The sequence below is a fragment of the Pongo abelii genome, chromosome 12 (assembly GCF_028885655.2).
Source record: "Pongo abelii isolate AG06213 chromosome 12, NHGRI_mPonAbe1-v2.0_pri, whole genome shotgun sequence".
Classification (NCBI taxonomy): Eukaryota; Metazoa; Chordata; class Mammalia; order Primates; family Hominidae; genus Pongo; species Pongo abelii.
In genome coordinates, this window is record NC_071997.2 from 108,984,849 (window position 1) to 109,000,541 (window position 15,693).

Sequence of the window (15,693 nt, forward strand, 5' to 3'; positions counted from 1 at the left end):
TGTTTGTTTGTTTGTTTTTTGAGATGGAGTTTTGCTCTTGTTGCCCAGGCTGGAGTGCAGTGGTATGATCTCGGCTCACTACAACCTTCGCCTCCTGGGTTCAAGGGATTCTCCTGCCTCAGCCTCCTGAGTAGCTGGGATTACAGATGCCCGCCACCACATCCAGCTAATTTTTGTATTTTTAGTAGAGACGGGGTTTCACCATGTTGGCCAGGCTGGTCTTGAACTCCTGACCTCAGGTGATCCACCCACCTCGGCCTCCCAAAGTGCTGGGATTACAGGCGTGAGCCACTGCGCCCGGCCCTTAAAGTGGATTTTATACTTTTATATCTTGGTTATTAACATGGTCAGAGATACCAACATTTTAAAACCATAATTAATAAAAAAGTAAATCACTATACTAAAATAATATAGGAAAGTTCTGTTAATTTGGAGTTAAATTGTTTTAGTGTAAAAAATTTTGCCTGATATTTCATATTTGTCTTCAGAATGTATGACTTTGAAATAATTATGTCTTACATGTATTACAGGTCACCATATCATCAGCCAACCTCTTACAGGCCACGCTTATTGCTATCTGGAGAACGGGGCTCAGGTCAAACTTCTCACCTTGCTCCAGCACTTTTGCACACTCTAGAAAGATTCTCTGTGCATAGACTAGATCTCCCAGCACTTTATTCAGTTAGTGCCAAAACACCTGAGGAATCATGTGCACAGGTAGGTTTGTACCACATCAGAACACTTCCAACTTTCTTATTGCTTATATTTTGGTAGTATTTCTAGTGTGTAGTGTTACAGATAAGATTTTTTCAGAGTATGATATGAATATTAACTTTTTGTTGATTATTCGTTAGCATTCTAGTATTAGTGTAAAGGATCCTTTTGATGCATACAGTTTTTTAAGTGAGCTCATTGTCTTTCTCATGATCCTCCTTACTGAAATGTTAATACCCTGTGTCATTATGCATTGTAGAAAGGGAGTTTATTTTGCCTTTTTCTGACCCTCTGTTCAAAGCTGTGGTCTCAGAGCAGTTTCAGACTTCCGTCTTTTCTTAGAGCCTTATCATAGAAAGGGAAATTATATCCAATTTGAGATAATCAGAATTTAATATTCATATTAGAATAGTGATAGCAGTTCAAAAATTATATTTGTGTTGATAGTTGTGTATTTGACATTTGATTTTCAACTATTTTGTATTTACTGGTTTGTGAAGCAAAGTTCTAGTGGAGCTGTTTATATTTCTTGAGGTTGTTATATATAACCATGGATATATTATGTCATACTAAAACTAGGGATGAGGGTAATACATTTTTTGAGCCAAGGGACCATATCTAAGCCACTGTTGTAACTCCGACAAGGTGTCTAGCTGATAGTAAGTGGTCATTAAATGTTTGAATAATAATGTTTCAGATAAATAAGTTAGAGAGAGGAATGCCACTTTGTACTTTGATACTTAGCCTACTTTTAGAGTTAAATAACGGGAGTAGTAACACTTAAAACATTTCACACAATTTTGTTGTTTTTTTCCCAGTTACATTTTCCGAATACTTAACACATATACTGTAATTATCTAACTGAAAGCCATTTCCTACATTGTAGCAAGAAATATGCATTTTTTAAACAATTCATAGTACTATTGATTTAGTTTCTCTTTTACTCACAGTTCTCTGGATATGAACACCCTACCAGCACTTCATCACTTTTAAAGCCCTATTTAAAGGTTTCTTTCCAAAACCCCTGAATTAAATGCTATCTATCAGTATTTTGCTCCCAGTTGACACATTTAACTCATCCTGGGTGTGTTTTCCAATAATGTTGATTTATATGTTTGCTCATATTTTTCTTTTTAGAGAGACAAAATTACTGCAGGTTGTATGCAAGTAAGAGAATTACTCAGTACCATTTAAAATAAATACAAATGATTTAGTAGAAAAATATAAATCAACAAAATTGACCCCAGAGAAGAGAGAATCTAAACAATCACTGTGGAAGAAGAAATTCAGCAAGTATCTTGAAACCACTAAACATAGATGGTTTCACAGGTGAATTATTTTAACCTTAAAGGATAAGATCATTTTGATGCTAGTCAAACTGTTCCAAAAGCACAGGAATAGGAGGAAAGCTATGAAATTGGCAAAACCAACAATATCACATCTTTCAGGGAAATACAAAATAAAACTGTAGACCAATCTCATTTAAGCAATGTTCATAAATAAATTATTACAAATGAAATCTAGTAGCGCATCAAAAGAATAATATAACATTACTAAAGCATGCAAGATTAATTCAGTTAGACATTGAGAGATCTAAGTATTGGAAAGGATACATTGAATTTGTAAGTATTTGCCTATGATGTGATTAATTATATGGAAAACTTACAGTGTCAACTAAAAAATGATGTAAGACAATAAAGAAATTCCATAAGGTGGACACTTTTAAAGTTAATGTTTTAAAATGATAGTTTTCTCTTATAAATACTATAATAAGTTAGAAATATAATGGAAGAAGAGGTCCCAATTGAAATAGCAACTAAGTTTACCTAGGAATTAGCAGAAACAATATGAAGGGACTATGAGAAGAAAACTAAAAGTTGCTGAGGGGGACAGTTGAATATATGAAAGACATACCTTATTTGTTTGTTTCCAAACCCAAAGGCCAGAGAAGTCTCCCACCAGGAATGCTCTCTGCCTTTCATAATATCATCAATCTTCTTCTTGGCTGGGGGAAGAAGCCATCTTTATTAAGGAGGCCAGAGCTGGCCTAGTCTCATGTATTCTTCCCATATCACTAAAGTAAATATATATATATATATATGTATTTTTTTTTTTTTTAGATGGAGTCACGCTCTGTTGCCCAGGCTGGAGTGCAGTGGCGCAATCTCAGCTCACTGCAACCTCTGCCTCCTGGGTTCAAGCGATTCTCCTGCCTCAGACTCCCGAGTAGCTGGGACTACAGGTGCGTGCCACCATGCCCAGCTAATTTTTTGTATTTTTAGTAGAGACGATGTGTCACCATGTTAGCCAGGATGACCTCGATCTCCTGACTTTGTGATCTGCCCGCCTTGGCCTCCCAAAGAAGTATCTTTAGAGATTTGGCATTTGGGTCTCAAACCAAGCTTGTAGACTTCAAAATTTGGTTGTCTGAAACTAAAATCTCTACCTTGAGATCTCAGGAGCTTATGTTGTAAACCAAAAGCCAAGAATTTTGTTTGTTATCTTCAGTCTTCTGATCAACTCTTTTGAGGCAAGAGGTTTGGAATGTTCTACATAGATAAATTTCAAATGTATTTGATTGGGCAGTTAAAAATCTGTTGAGCATTCAGCTCCATATGTGAATGTACTTGTAGTGTGTGTATTTGTGTGCATGTGTGTGTACACACTACTATTAATCTTTATATTAGTAAATAGCAAAGCTTAGATGTTTTTTCTGCTTTAGATATCAATTAAATGTCAATATTCTCATCACCTCTTACTCTCAGCTCCCATGATCTGATCATTGCTCCAGATGTCTGCATTGGGAGTGAACCACTATATAGGAACAAGAAAGTCTGGGGATTTGGGATGAGCATATCTCAGTGAATACTTCACAGTGCCATCTGCATAGAGAGAGCCATGCCTGGCTAGAATACTTATGGTGACTTCATACTAATGATAATGTTGTGTTAATATGTGGAACTTTAGAGGAAGAAGCACACTTTGTTTGTAATTACTGTGCTAAACTTCTTTAGTTCAGAATGTAGACTCAAGTCAAATTATGCAGATTAAAATCTCAGTTGTGGTGACATTGGGCAAGTAGCTTAACACTCTGAGCCTTAATTTTCTCATCTGTGAAATGGAGATGACACCATGAGGTTATCAAATAGGCTTGACATATAGTCCTCAACGAAAGTTAGTTATAATCATGCTTATTACTATTACCATTGCTGCCACTGCTACTGCTTACAGCTAATGAATGGTAAGGCTTTAAATTCAAAGGCTGTGAGGTTTTTTCCTAAATTAATGTATAAATTAAGTACAGTTCTAATTATAATCTCCTCAAAACTTAGGGGGAGAAGTTAAAAAAAAGAGTTCTGTTTCTTCTAGAAAATAAATATGAGCGTAGCAAGGAGAATTCTAGAGGAAAAAGTGTCATTAGGGGGCCCTACCAAAATTGTAAGGGTGTAATAGAGTTACAGTAATAAAGAAAGTGTGCCTGTGCAACAGTAGACAAAGTAATAGAACAGAAGAGAGAATTCATGCTTAGACTTTTGTAGAAGTAGAATTTGATGGTGATGACCACAATGGCGATGACATTTCATATCAGTAGATGGAAGAAATGGATTATTTACCAAATGGTCTTGGAAAACTGGCAAGCTCCTCCAGTAGGGGAAAAAGCAAAACAAATAAAACTAGGATTTCCTACTTTTTTCTGTAGCCCAAAATAAACTCTACATGGGCAGTGGAACTATAAAAGTACTGGAAAAATTCACAAGGTCAGTATATTTATTATCTTATGTGTGAAAGTAATTTCTAAGCAATGCACAAAAACTAGAAAACATAAAGATATGAAGGAATTTGATTACATAAAATTTTAAATTACACATGGCAAAAAGCATTCTTTAGATTAAATTAATAGATATAGTCTGGGAAAAAGTATATTTGTAGCAGATATGTTGAGAACAAGTTTTCTAAATATGGGCAAATACCTTAAAATCAGTAAGAAGAAAGAATAGCAATCTAATATAAAAATTGGCAAAATAGAAACATGCTATTTATGGGGGAAAAGAAAAAGCAACCAATAAAAATGTGAAAAGATTCTAAGCTTCACTTAGGTGAAAATAAAGTATCAGATTTGTTTTTTTTTTAAGAAAAAAAAGCTTGATAATGCCATTTGGAGATGTGGAATGCTCATACTTAGTGGAAATGTAAATTTATTTGATGTTTTGGAGTGTAATTTGGCACCATCTTTTAAAATTTCAAGTACCACATTGGTGTAGTGTGAGAAAAGAAAATAACATTTCAAGTACATATACCTTTTGACCCAGGAATTCTATGTTTAGGAATTTTTCCTAAAGATACGTTAGCTACAAGCATTCATTGCTAAATGGACAAGGATATTTGTCACTGTGTTGTGTGTAATTGCCACACGAAACATAAAGGCAAACAAACTGAATATTCCTTCACGTGGGACCAGCTAAAATTAGTTATGGTGTATCTTGACATACAAAGGAGTACTGTCTAGCCATTAACACGAATGAGGTAGATGTACATGGGCTGAAAAATGCAGGTGACATTAGTGAAAAAAGCAAGTATTCCCAAAAACTGTTAATATGGTTGCTTTGGCTTGGGGAGAAGGAATCTGCAAGATTGGGAAATGTGTGAACTTTGCCTATTTAGTTTATGCTATACTGTTTGGAAAATTCTCTTTTTTGAAGTTTTTATTTGACTGTATCAAGCAAGCTAAAGATGAAAAAAACCACTTTGAAAGAGAAATATTTTCTTTTCTTTTCTTTTTTTTTTTTTTGAGACAGGGTTTTGCTCTTGTTGTCCAGGCTGGAGTACAATAGCGTGATCTCAGCTCATTGCAACCTTCGCCTCCTGGGTTCAAGTGATTCTCCTGCCTAAGCCTCCTGAGTAGGTGGGATTATAGGCGCCCACCACCACGCCCAGCTAATTTTTGTATTTTTAGTAGAGGTGGGGTTTCACCATGTTGGCCAGGCTGGTCTGGAACTCCTGACCTCAGGTGATCTATCTGCCTCTGCCTCCCAAAGTGCTGGTTGTAATCTAGTCATGAGCCACTGTGCCTGGCCAAGAGAAATATTTTCAAAGGTTTTTTTATTTTTGTTTATAGTTGTTCCTTATGGCTAATTTGTATATATATTCACAAACATTACTGGTTTAATGTTATTTAAGTAAAGATAAGGAAACACTTAGGAAGCATTGTAGTGAACTATATATTGATGTTATAGGGTTGTTTTTTTTTTTCCTGATTTTTTTCATGGCATCATTCTGAATCCTGCTTGGCCAACTTTGATTGTAACTTCATCCTCTGGTCTCTTGTACGCTTCTTGGCTTTTACTACTTTTTGTTTTGGTGGGAAGGAGAGAGGTGTCACTTGGTAGTGAAAAACAATGAAAACTCACTATTATTTTGGTTGTATTTCACTTTCTCTAGTACATTAAGGCATCTCATCTTCTCAGTTTATACCTAAGAGCTTCTGGGTTAGAAGTCGAGCTTGCTCTAGAGTGACCCCTTCTGGATAGGCAGTCTGCCAGGACGAGCCATGATGAAGTGCAGTCATGATAGCAGACACCCACCCTCTATCTGAACACTGGCCAGAGACCAGATGTCTTGGCTAATCTGTGATTATATGTGTCTTAAGTGCATATTTAAAATTATTTTGCATTCATAAATATAACACTATCTTTGATAACAAATTTGGCAAAAAGAAGCTGTTATATAATGTAAGAGGAATTTTTAAATAATTGGTAAAGTTTGGCAAAACAGGTTATAAGTGGGTACAAAAGCCCTGGGGAACAGAGTGCATGAGTCAGGTGCTGAAACACTGGAAAGATTGAAAAAGATTCTCTTTTCTTCTGTTCTATATTCCTTTTTGGTTCTTCCTTTTTGCTTCACCTTTCTTGGGAGCTAGTCCTCCTATACTCAGAGTTATCTCTCTAAATTGATGTGTAATATAAGGGTTTAGTCTGTGGTAAGTATTCTTGCATGTTTTCTCTTTTCCCCAGGCTCTAAAATACTTAATATAAATTAAGTTTGGTATTTAGTAGTGTAACATGAACATGAAAGGCAGTCTTAAAGGGAATCTTAAATCACTTTTAAAGGGCTGTATGTATATGCGTGGTAAGGTGGGAGACCCCTACTTGATATTGTTTATACTGTGGGGATCATGTTTCATTTTATGTCTATCCTTTAAAACATACATGCACAAGAATATACATGACAGAACTTTCTTTTCTCCTTCTGACAGATTCAGCTATTGATTAATATTATCAATTGGAGTGAAAAATGCAGAGTTAGTGTCAACTATATTAAAAAGCAATGTTTTTCTTATTGTTTCTTAAGATTTAGTGTGCATAAGAATCACCTGAGTGTACTTATACAAATTTCTGATTTTCTGGCTCCACACCCATAGATTGTGATTCACTCAATTTGGAGTGAGTCCCAGGAATCTGTACTTTGTAAAAATGCACCTCAGATATTACTATTCTAGGTTTTCAATAGCTCTCACTTTGAGCTATGGTACTTTAGCTGGTCACTAGACATTAGTCCAACATTTATTACTGAAACAAATGCGCGTGTGTGTGTGTGTGTGTGTGTACACACATATGTTACTGAGCATTTCACAGTCTTCTGAAGGCTTTGGAAGGAGAATGAGAACCCTTGGTATAGCCTGGAAGATTTATGGTTGCCCCCTTAAGTTCACAAGTAATTACTGAGTCCTACAACAAGGCAGGAGATGTTAATATCGGTAGTAAAAGACCTTTGGTATTAACACTCTTAAAAAACAAAACAAAACTATGATTCTCCTTTTCTGACATCCTCAAATATAATTTTTGCCTCCTGTATATTTCTATTGTTGATTTAGAAAAAAGGGACTGATAAGTGTGCTATATTTTATCTTTTTAATTATTAGAGAGGTTTCATTCAATTAATACATTTATATATGGTCTGAAAAGCTTTGGAGTTTATGTGCTGTGTGGTGTTGGGAATAATTTCAAAAGGTGAATAAGGTCTTTTCTTGGTGAAAATTTAAATGCATTTCTTTCCCCAGAAAGAAATTGTTATCTAGAATTTCACAGAGGAAATTCTTTTTGGTTGAATAGCATGAAGGTATTAATAATGTACTTACCTGTGTGTATACTTTGGTTGCTCTTGTGTTTGTGCTTATAGATTTCTGGATTTCTCTGTAGCAGTCTGTGTATACTTTGGATGCTTTTGTGTTTGCTCACATGGATATCTGACTTTTTCCATAGCAACACTTTTTAATTTTTTTTTTTTTTTTGAGTTGTAGAGAAGTTAAATTATCCTGACCTGGAGTTTGTCACATTTACTGAAATTCTTGAAGTCCTTAGGGAATGAAAATATTAGAAAAAGAATTTAAGTGATTTAATTTTCATAAAATGCTAATTTGTGTTACTACCATAGTTCAGAAACTAGTACAGATGTGTTTTATAACAGGCTGATTTTATGTGCATGTAAAGAAATTTGTACCTTATTTATTGAATCCTGAATCTTTAGAGTCCAGACAGTGCCTTCTTTTCGCAAGAGATTCTCAATAAATCTTACATAAAGGCAATATAAATAGAGTAAAGGGATAAAAATGGAATAAAGCCACCAGCAATGCACAGATATTATTTATTTTAATAATTTGTGATAGCATGGCACAAAGAATTAAACTTATTTATTAGTGCCTTTTAATTTTTATAAATATTGAGGATGTTTTAGCTCCCAACATTTTTCTTTTACCTGTGCTTTATAATTTTAATATATTTATAATACTATTAAGTGATTGAGACAAGTTCTGGAAGTTTCTTGATGACATAAAGTTGTTTCCCTCTTTTCTATATTGCCCTCTTTAGGCAGATAAAAGTGATACTGGCTTTGAGCTTTCTGCTTCATTCACATTTGGGTTTAAAATTTTTCTAGTTTTCACTTTCTAAAGGAAATGGCTTGTTGTGGGACTATAAATTCTTAGTTTAAAAGTATACTAAATTTTCATGGATGGAACATTTTAATTTCATGGCTAAAATGCTGACTTCAAAGTTTAGCTTTTGAGATGATTAGAACTCTTGTAACTGTAAGTGCAGTTTATATCATGAGTGCTTCTTTGGATGGATACTTCTAACTTCAATGGCCTGATTTTTGCCTTTAATATCTTTAATATTTAGAGGAAGTAGTTTGTGATTTTTTTTTAAATAAAGTTTAAAAAAAATTAGTTATCTAAAGTCCTTATGATGTCTGTGGCAAGACGGAGGTCAGAAGGAAATGGAGTATAATGTCATAAAGAATCAAAATGAACAGTTCACATATGCTGGTATTTGTTCATTTTACTTGTGCAAGAGTGCTGGTCATGTCAGAGGTATTTTGAAACGGTTGGTTCAGTAATTTGGCCTACTGTCTTTTTTTTTTTCTATAACAGTTTTTCTGTTTTCTACTACACCTTGCACATCCACCAATCCAAGACACCCTATAGGTGAGTATTTTTCTAGTTCTCAAATGGCATCACTTGTTCCCAAGCCAGTTGCCGCTTCATTGAAACTAGGCTATATTTTTCTACTCTGAATTATCTGGTATTTGATTTCACAGAGTGTATTTTACTCCACACTTTAAAAGTTACCAGCAAACTCCTGAAGAGCTGTTTTTATATTACAGAAAAAAATCATAATAGTATTAAACTTTTTTTTTCCTGTTGCTTATACTATAAGAATTTTTAAATGCTATTCTCAAACTCTGTTCTTTTTGAATTTTTATTACAAAATGGGAATTAGAACAGACTGGTTATAAATCTAAAGAAAATATAAAAGTTTATTTTAATATTCTGAGATAACGTAGAATAAGGAATTAAAAAGAAAGCTTGTTTTAATAGTGCTTTTTAGTTTTTCTAGAAATTAAGGATGGTTTTCCTCTAAAGGCTTAGGAGAAAAATTACAAAAATATTTCATAGATGTTGGTATTTCATGTAGTTAGGTGAATTCTCAATTCATGTGATTATACACTCATAGATCAGAAAGGCGAAGCCTTTTTATTTTTCCATGTTCATCTTAGACTTGCATGATTTTTTCCCCAATAGGTTTTCAAATATAAATTTTTTTTTTTTATCAAGAAGGACATTTTCCTAAAGGCTTTGGAAGTAAAAAGCTTCCAGATTTTTTTTTTTATTGGATCACTAGGATCTCATGTTCAATTTGTTAATTTTGAGAAGATGAGATGAAAATAAGAAATTTTTTGGAAATGTGGAAAAATTTCTAAATTTTTTAATGGGGTCAATACAACATCTTGTTCAATTTGAGTTCAATATCATGTTAATTTTGAGACAATTGGAGGAAAAAAAGAAACAGAAAAAAACAAACCTCAACTCTTAGAACTGGTGATGATTGTATGTAGTTCACCCTTGCAAATACAGTTAAGACACCTGTAGTTAACTTCTGACTGTCAAATTGTTATCACTTAACCTTCTGTTGCTTTGCTCATCCTCTTTGATACTTGTTAATGGCTAGATGTTCTCAACACATGTTCCTGGAAAATCTAACCTAGAAGTACTAGAATGAAAGGCAAAATTTTATTTTTTTAAAGGCATGTTTTCCTATCTCTCTCATACCCTGGGCATGTATGTCGTAGCTTGCATGGCTGAATTAAGTGATTGGCTTTGTGAGGTTTCTTAGTAACCTATAGCTGGTTAGTCTTTCATATGATCATCTTTCTTTCCTTGCTGACTCTCTCTCGTTTTACCAGCACAGAGTGGGGAACTGGAAAGTGACAAAAGGAGTTGGTCACTGTCTTCCACGTAACCATGCCTGATTTGGGTGGCATGTAATTTTTTTTTTTTAAATAAGTGCCTCAGTTGCCTTTGTGCTTCTGCATGGTTCTTTCCTTTTGCCAATATTTATGCTTGTTTTTCTCTTATGAATTTTCTACAAGAACTTTGGAAAAAAATAATCCTTGGATTTCCAAGATCCAGGATAGGAGGGTACGTGTTTGCAGAAAAGGTCAAAATTTGAGAGTCCTGAAGGAGTTGTACTGTACAACTGTTCTGGATTGGTGGATATGCAAATATTAAGGAAGGGAAGGAGCAAATATTACTTTTGATGTGAGTGATCGTAACATCTACATTTTTTCCAATTATTATTTGAGCTTCTTTCATCTGGTTTATTATTGAATTGGCAGTACCTTTTATTTTACACAGAAGGTTGAAAGCTGTATAAAATACACTATTTAAAAAATGTATGCAAGTGGTAAGCTTACTCATTAAAGAAAAATAATACTTTTGATTCTTAGGATAGTTTCCGATAATCCCAATCATTTTAAATATTCTTCTTTTTTTTTTTTTTTTTTTTTTGAGATGGAGTCTCACTGTCTCCCAGGCTGGAGTATAGTGGTGTGATCTCGGCTCACTGCAACCTCCGCTTCCCGGGTTCAAGTGATTCTCCTGCCTCAGTCTCCTGAGTAGCTGGGACTACAGGCATGTGCCACCACACCTGGCTAATTTTTGGATCTTTAGTAGAGGTGGAATTTCACCATGTTGGACAGGCTGGTCTTGAACTCCTGACCTCAAGTGATCTGCCTGTCTCAGCCTCCCAAAGTACTGGGAGTACAGGCGTGAGCCACCGTGCCCAGCTAAATTCTTATTTCTGTATCTTGTATATTACATAGGCTATTTGAAATGTGTTAAAAATGAGGGAAAATAAGTAGAGCATTTTAGGAATAGAATTCTCAAAATGGAAGAAAGATTTTTATAACTAAACTTGTTAAAGATAATGAGAAATGTCCTATTAACATGTCAGAATTTGTTGGTGGGATATTAAACTGTTGACTTAATAAGTAAGGGACATTAATTCAGCTTGGCAGCTTACTAATAGCCAACCTGGTCCCTATTGGTGTGTGTTGGCAGAGCGTGATTGAAACTATGGTTAAGACTTTTTAACACCTGAGGAAAAATTCATTCTGTATTTTCTAACAATGGAAGTGTCTCAGAGCTCTTTGCTATCATTTGCTCTTTAGATAAGTTAGAGTATTTTGTGACTATTTTATAAAATATTGAACTAAGATAATGGGAGGAGGTGAATGACTGTTTCAGCAAGTAGTTCATTAATTTTAAGCTCTAGGGTGGTACATCTCGGTTAAAATGATTATATATTGTATGATTTTAGTCAAGGTGCTCAAAAATGTAAGCTATGTTGTTCTTTTTGTAAAGTTTACTGATACCACGTGAATGCCATAGGTGTATGTTTATCTGTTTATTTGCAGCATATTTTACAGTGGTGTTTTGCTTTATTATCTTTACATGCTAGATAAGTGGAGCAATTTGATACCTTTCACTGTTAATATATACTGAATAGGAATAATTAAAGGGCAAAACATACTTTTTTTTTTGTTTTGGTGGGGCAAGGGTAGATTGAAGCTGTGTAAGGCTTGTGCATCATATCTTGAACTTAAATTTCGAGGCTGAAACTAATGACCATAATAGGCCTGACATATTTCATATATTTGGAGATTACTGGGTAGACTTTGGAATAATCAATTTGAGTTGTTTAATGTTGGTTTTTTTCCTTAATTAGATTTTTCGTGAAGCTCGAAGAACAGTACCTAGTATTGTTTACATGCCTCACATTGGGGATTGGTGGGAAGCTGTCAGTGAAACTGTGAGAGCAACTTTTCTGACATTGCTACAAGATATACCATCATTTTCACCTATATTTTTATTGTCTACCTCTGAAACCATGTACAGTGAACTGCCTGAAGAGGTAAGAACTGATTAAATATTTATCTTTCCTTATTATATTGTTCTAAAATAGTTGACTCTGTAAATTGGACACCTTTTAATTATTATAAAATCAATACTGTCAGGGTTTATATCCTGGGTGTAACTGCCTATTAGCTGTATGATGTAGGTAGGTTATTTAAGTTTTAGTTTCTTTTTTGGTATAGTGGTATTCCACAGTGTTGTTATAAAGATTGAGATAATTTATGCTTAGAACAGAACCTGACATATATATACAGATTCAGCATCTCTAATTCAAAAATTCAAAACATGAAACATCTTTGAGCGCTGACATGAAGCCACTAGTGGAAAATTTGACACCTCACATGATGGGTTGCAGTCAAAACTTTGTTTCATGCACAAAATTGTTAAAAACATTGTATAAAATTACCTTCAGGTTATGTGTATAAGGTTTTTATAAAACTTAAATGAATTTTGTTTAGACTTGGGTCCCATCCCCAAGATAATCTCATTATATATATATGCACATATTTTAAAATCTGAAAAGGTTTGAAATCTGAAACACATCTGGTCTCAGGCATTTTAGAAAAGGGATACTCAGCTTTCTAAGAAAATTGTGGCTATATCACTATTAGTTATATCCTTTTCATCCTTATCATCTGTGAGGTCATTTGATGATATTTGACCTTTCAGCTCTTTCATTGATAGCACCATGTTAACTTGAATGTTATTACTAATACACGTATTTTTCAAATCTGAAGTCTAACTTTGAGTTCAAATCTAAGGTAAAATCATAGTTGATTCAGAAAAAAATAGTAGATCATCTTACTTGAGTGAAATTGATTTTTTAAAAATTGTTTTAATACCCCGAGCTTACTAGGTCTTGAAATAGTCTCCTTTAGAAATGCTTAGAAATATTTTCCCCAGGAGACAAAGTAGGAATGATGTTTATATAAAAGATTTACATGTTTTAAGTGCTATAATATAAATCTTGATTATGTAGAATTTTATGATTAAAGTGTTTGTTTACTGAGTTCTTTTGTGTTTCAGCTTTCATTAGTTATCTTGCTAAAATAGATTTGTATACTTTAATGCTTTTTGTAAGGAAAATATATTAAATGTAGAGTAATTCATTTTTGATTATTCAATATCTGATAGTATATGAAGATCACTAATCAAAATGTTTATCATAGAGGCTAATAAAGTTTAATAGAATGCTTTATGTAGCAAGAGTTAGAAAAACCAGGGTATTGACTTACTAGTCTTTTGATCTTAGATAAATACTTGAACGTATAATTGCTTCATTTTCATCTATAACATGTGGATAATAACAGACAGGGTCATTGGTGTGAGACAGTATACGTGAATTTCTTTTGAAACCATGGAGCTATTAAATGTTTGATATTAGTATTATAAAGTAGGAATGCAGCTGAAGTTGATTTAGAGGAATGGACTGAACCTGGATATAACCTAGGAGCCACTTTACAAGTTAGATCCTCTTTCTCAGTTTTATTATAATTTTATAAAAAGAAAGAGAAGAGTTAAAATGTGGGATAAATGAGGGTTCTAGTTGGGAATATATAGGGACTCTTCCCTGAAAATTTCCCTCTATATTGTTTGAAAAATTTCTGAATAAAAGTTTGATGAGCCTAACTTCTTGATAAGCAGTTTTTATTTTGCCTACTTCTGTTGCCCATATGCATATGTAATTTTACTGTTGGTTTAGTGTTTTAAAGCTAACATTGTATCATATACATTTCCAATGTTATACTGTTGTCATAACTTTTAATGGATTCAGAAAGCCTACTGACTAGTAAACTTTTTCAATATTTATTTACCAATACCCTTAATTACTATCTAAAATATTAGAAATTTGCCAGCATTGAATTCTGAAATTTCAGCTCCTTTCCCTCTCGCTTTTGTCTTTATAAGTAGTTTTTAAAGCTATCGTGGATATCATATTTGTGGGCTGAAGATTATGGGAATTCTCTTTTGATTATATAACATGTTTTATACTAATAGTTTGTAGGAAATTCTCCTGTGTTCCCAAGTCTTAACATTTTATTTTATTTGTTTACTTACTTTTGTAGAGACGAAGTCTCATTATGTTGCCCAGGCTGGTCTTGACTCCTGGTCTCAAGCGATCCTCCTGCCTCAGCTTCCCAAAGTGCTGGGATTATAGGTGTGAGCCACCATGTCCAGCTAAGCCTTACATTTTAATTTCAGGTCTACCATTATAATGCTTGCTTTCTTTTTTCTTTTTTTTTTGAGATGGAGTCTCACTCAGCCGCCCGGGCTAGAGTGCAGTGGCGTGATCTTGGCTCACTGCAACCACCATCTCCCAGGTTCAAGTGATTCTCCCGTCTCAGCCTCCCGAGTAGCTGGGATTACAGACACCTGCCATCATGCCCAGCTAATTTTTGTATTTTAGTAGAGATGGGGTTTCACCACGTTGGCCAGGCTGGTCTTGAACTCCTGACCTCAGGTGATCTCCCACCTTGGCCTCCCAAAGTGCTAGATTACAGGCGTGAGCCACCGTGCCTAGCCTGCTTGCTTTCTTTAGGTCACAAACTAAGATAGTAATCTCTAATATTTAGCACATATTGATAAATATTTGGTGAATGAATGAGTAGCACAGAGAGTTGTAGACCAAGTAGCTGTAGGTTAGCAAGCTGCCAGATCTATGGAAGAAATGAAGTAGAGAGTGGGCAGTACAAAACCAATTCTCAGAGAAAAAAATGGCCTATTACTACAGTTGTACTACTGTACTCCAGCCTGGGCAACAGAGTGAGGCCCTGTCTCAAAAATAAAAGAGAAAATTTAATGTCATGAAAATATGTTTAAATGTATTGTTTTAAAAAATGCAGGTAATAAATCAATGGGTATGGTGTTTATAAAGATATAACTGGAAGAATATACACAGAAATGTTAATAGTAATTATCTGTGGATATAAAGGTTATAGTCATTTTAGTTTTTTATTGTCTTCATTTTCTATATCTTCCATAATAAATAACTATCATTATAATCAGAAAATAAACCTCATTATTCACAGATGAAGGAGAAAGGAAGTTTCCCTACTCTATTTTTAAAATAGAAGAAAACCCCAAAATAATTAGTCCTTCCATGATTAGTGTCTTATTAGTGGGACAAAATGACAAGTTCATCTTTTAGAACTTCTTTGACATTCTCTTGTGTCTCTTTGTATATATCCCTCTCTTGTAGTTCAATAGTCCCCACAGTAAGTTTGTACTTG

The 15,693-nt window shown here is 34.1% G+C and overlaps 1 protein-coding gene and 1 long non-coding RNA gene across 7 annotated transcripts in view; both read left to right on the top strand.

The window, feature by feature from the left end:
• Positions 1 to 15,693, top strand: part of ATAD2B (ATPase family AAA domain containing 2B) — a 233,208-nt gene that overhangs the window by 112,412 nt on the left and 105,103 nt on the right. For all 6 annotated transcript variants that reach the window (XR_008522477.2, XM_054548330.2, XM_054548331.2 and 3 more), the window contains exons 18-19: positions 531 to 717; positions 12,276 to 12,461. Coding sequence is in view for 5 of the 6 variants with exons in the window: in XM_054548330.2 (XP_054404305.1) it covers positions 531 to 717; positions 12,276 to 12,461 (373 nt within the window). In the remaining variant the exon portion in view is untranslated. The remainder of the gene's footprint in view (positions 1 to 530; positions 718 to 12,275; positions 12,462 to 15,693) is intronic.
• On the top strand, positions 724 to 9,193 carry LOC129057739 (uncharacterized). Its single transcript, XR_008522478.1, has 4 exons — positions 724 to 4,472; positions 6,968 to 7,012; positions 7,772 to 7,830; positions 9,140 to 9,193. It is a non-coding gene; the product is annotated as an uncharacterized LOC129057739 (long non-coding RNA).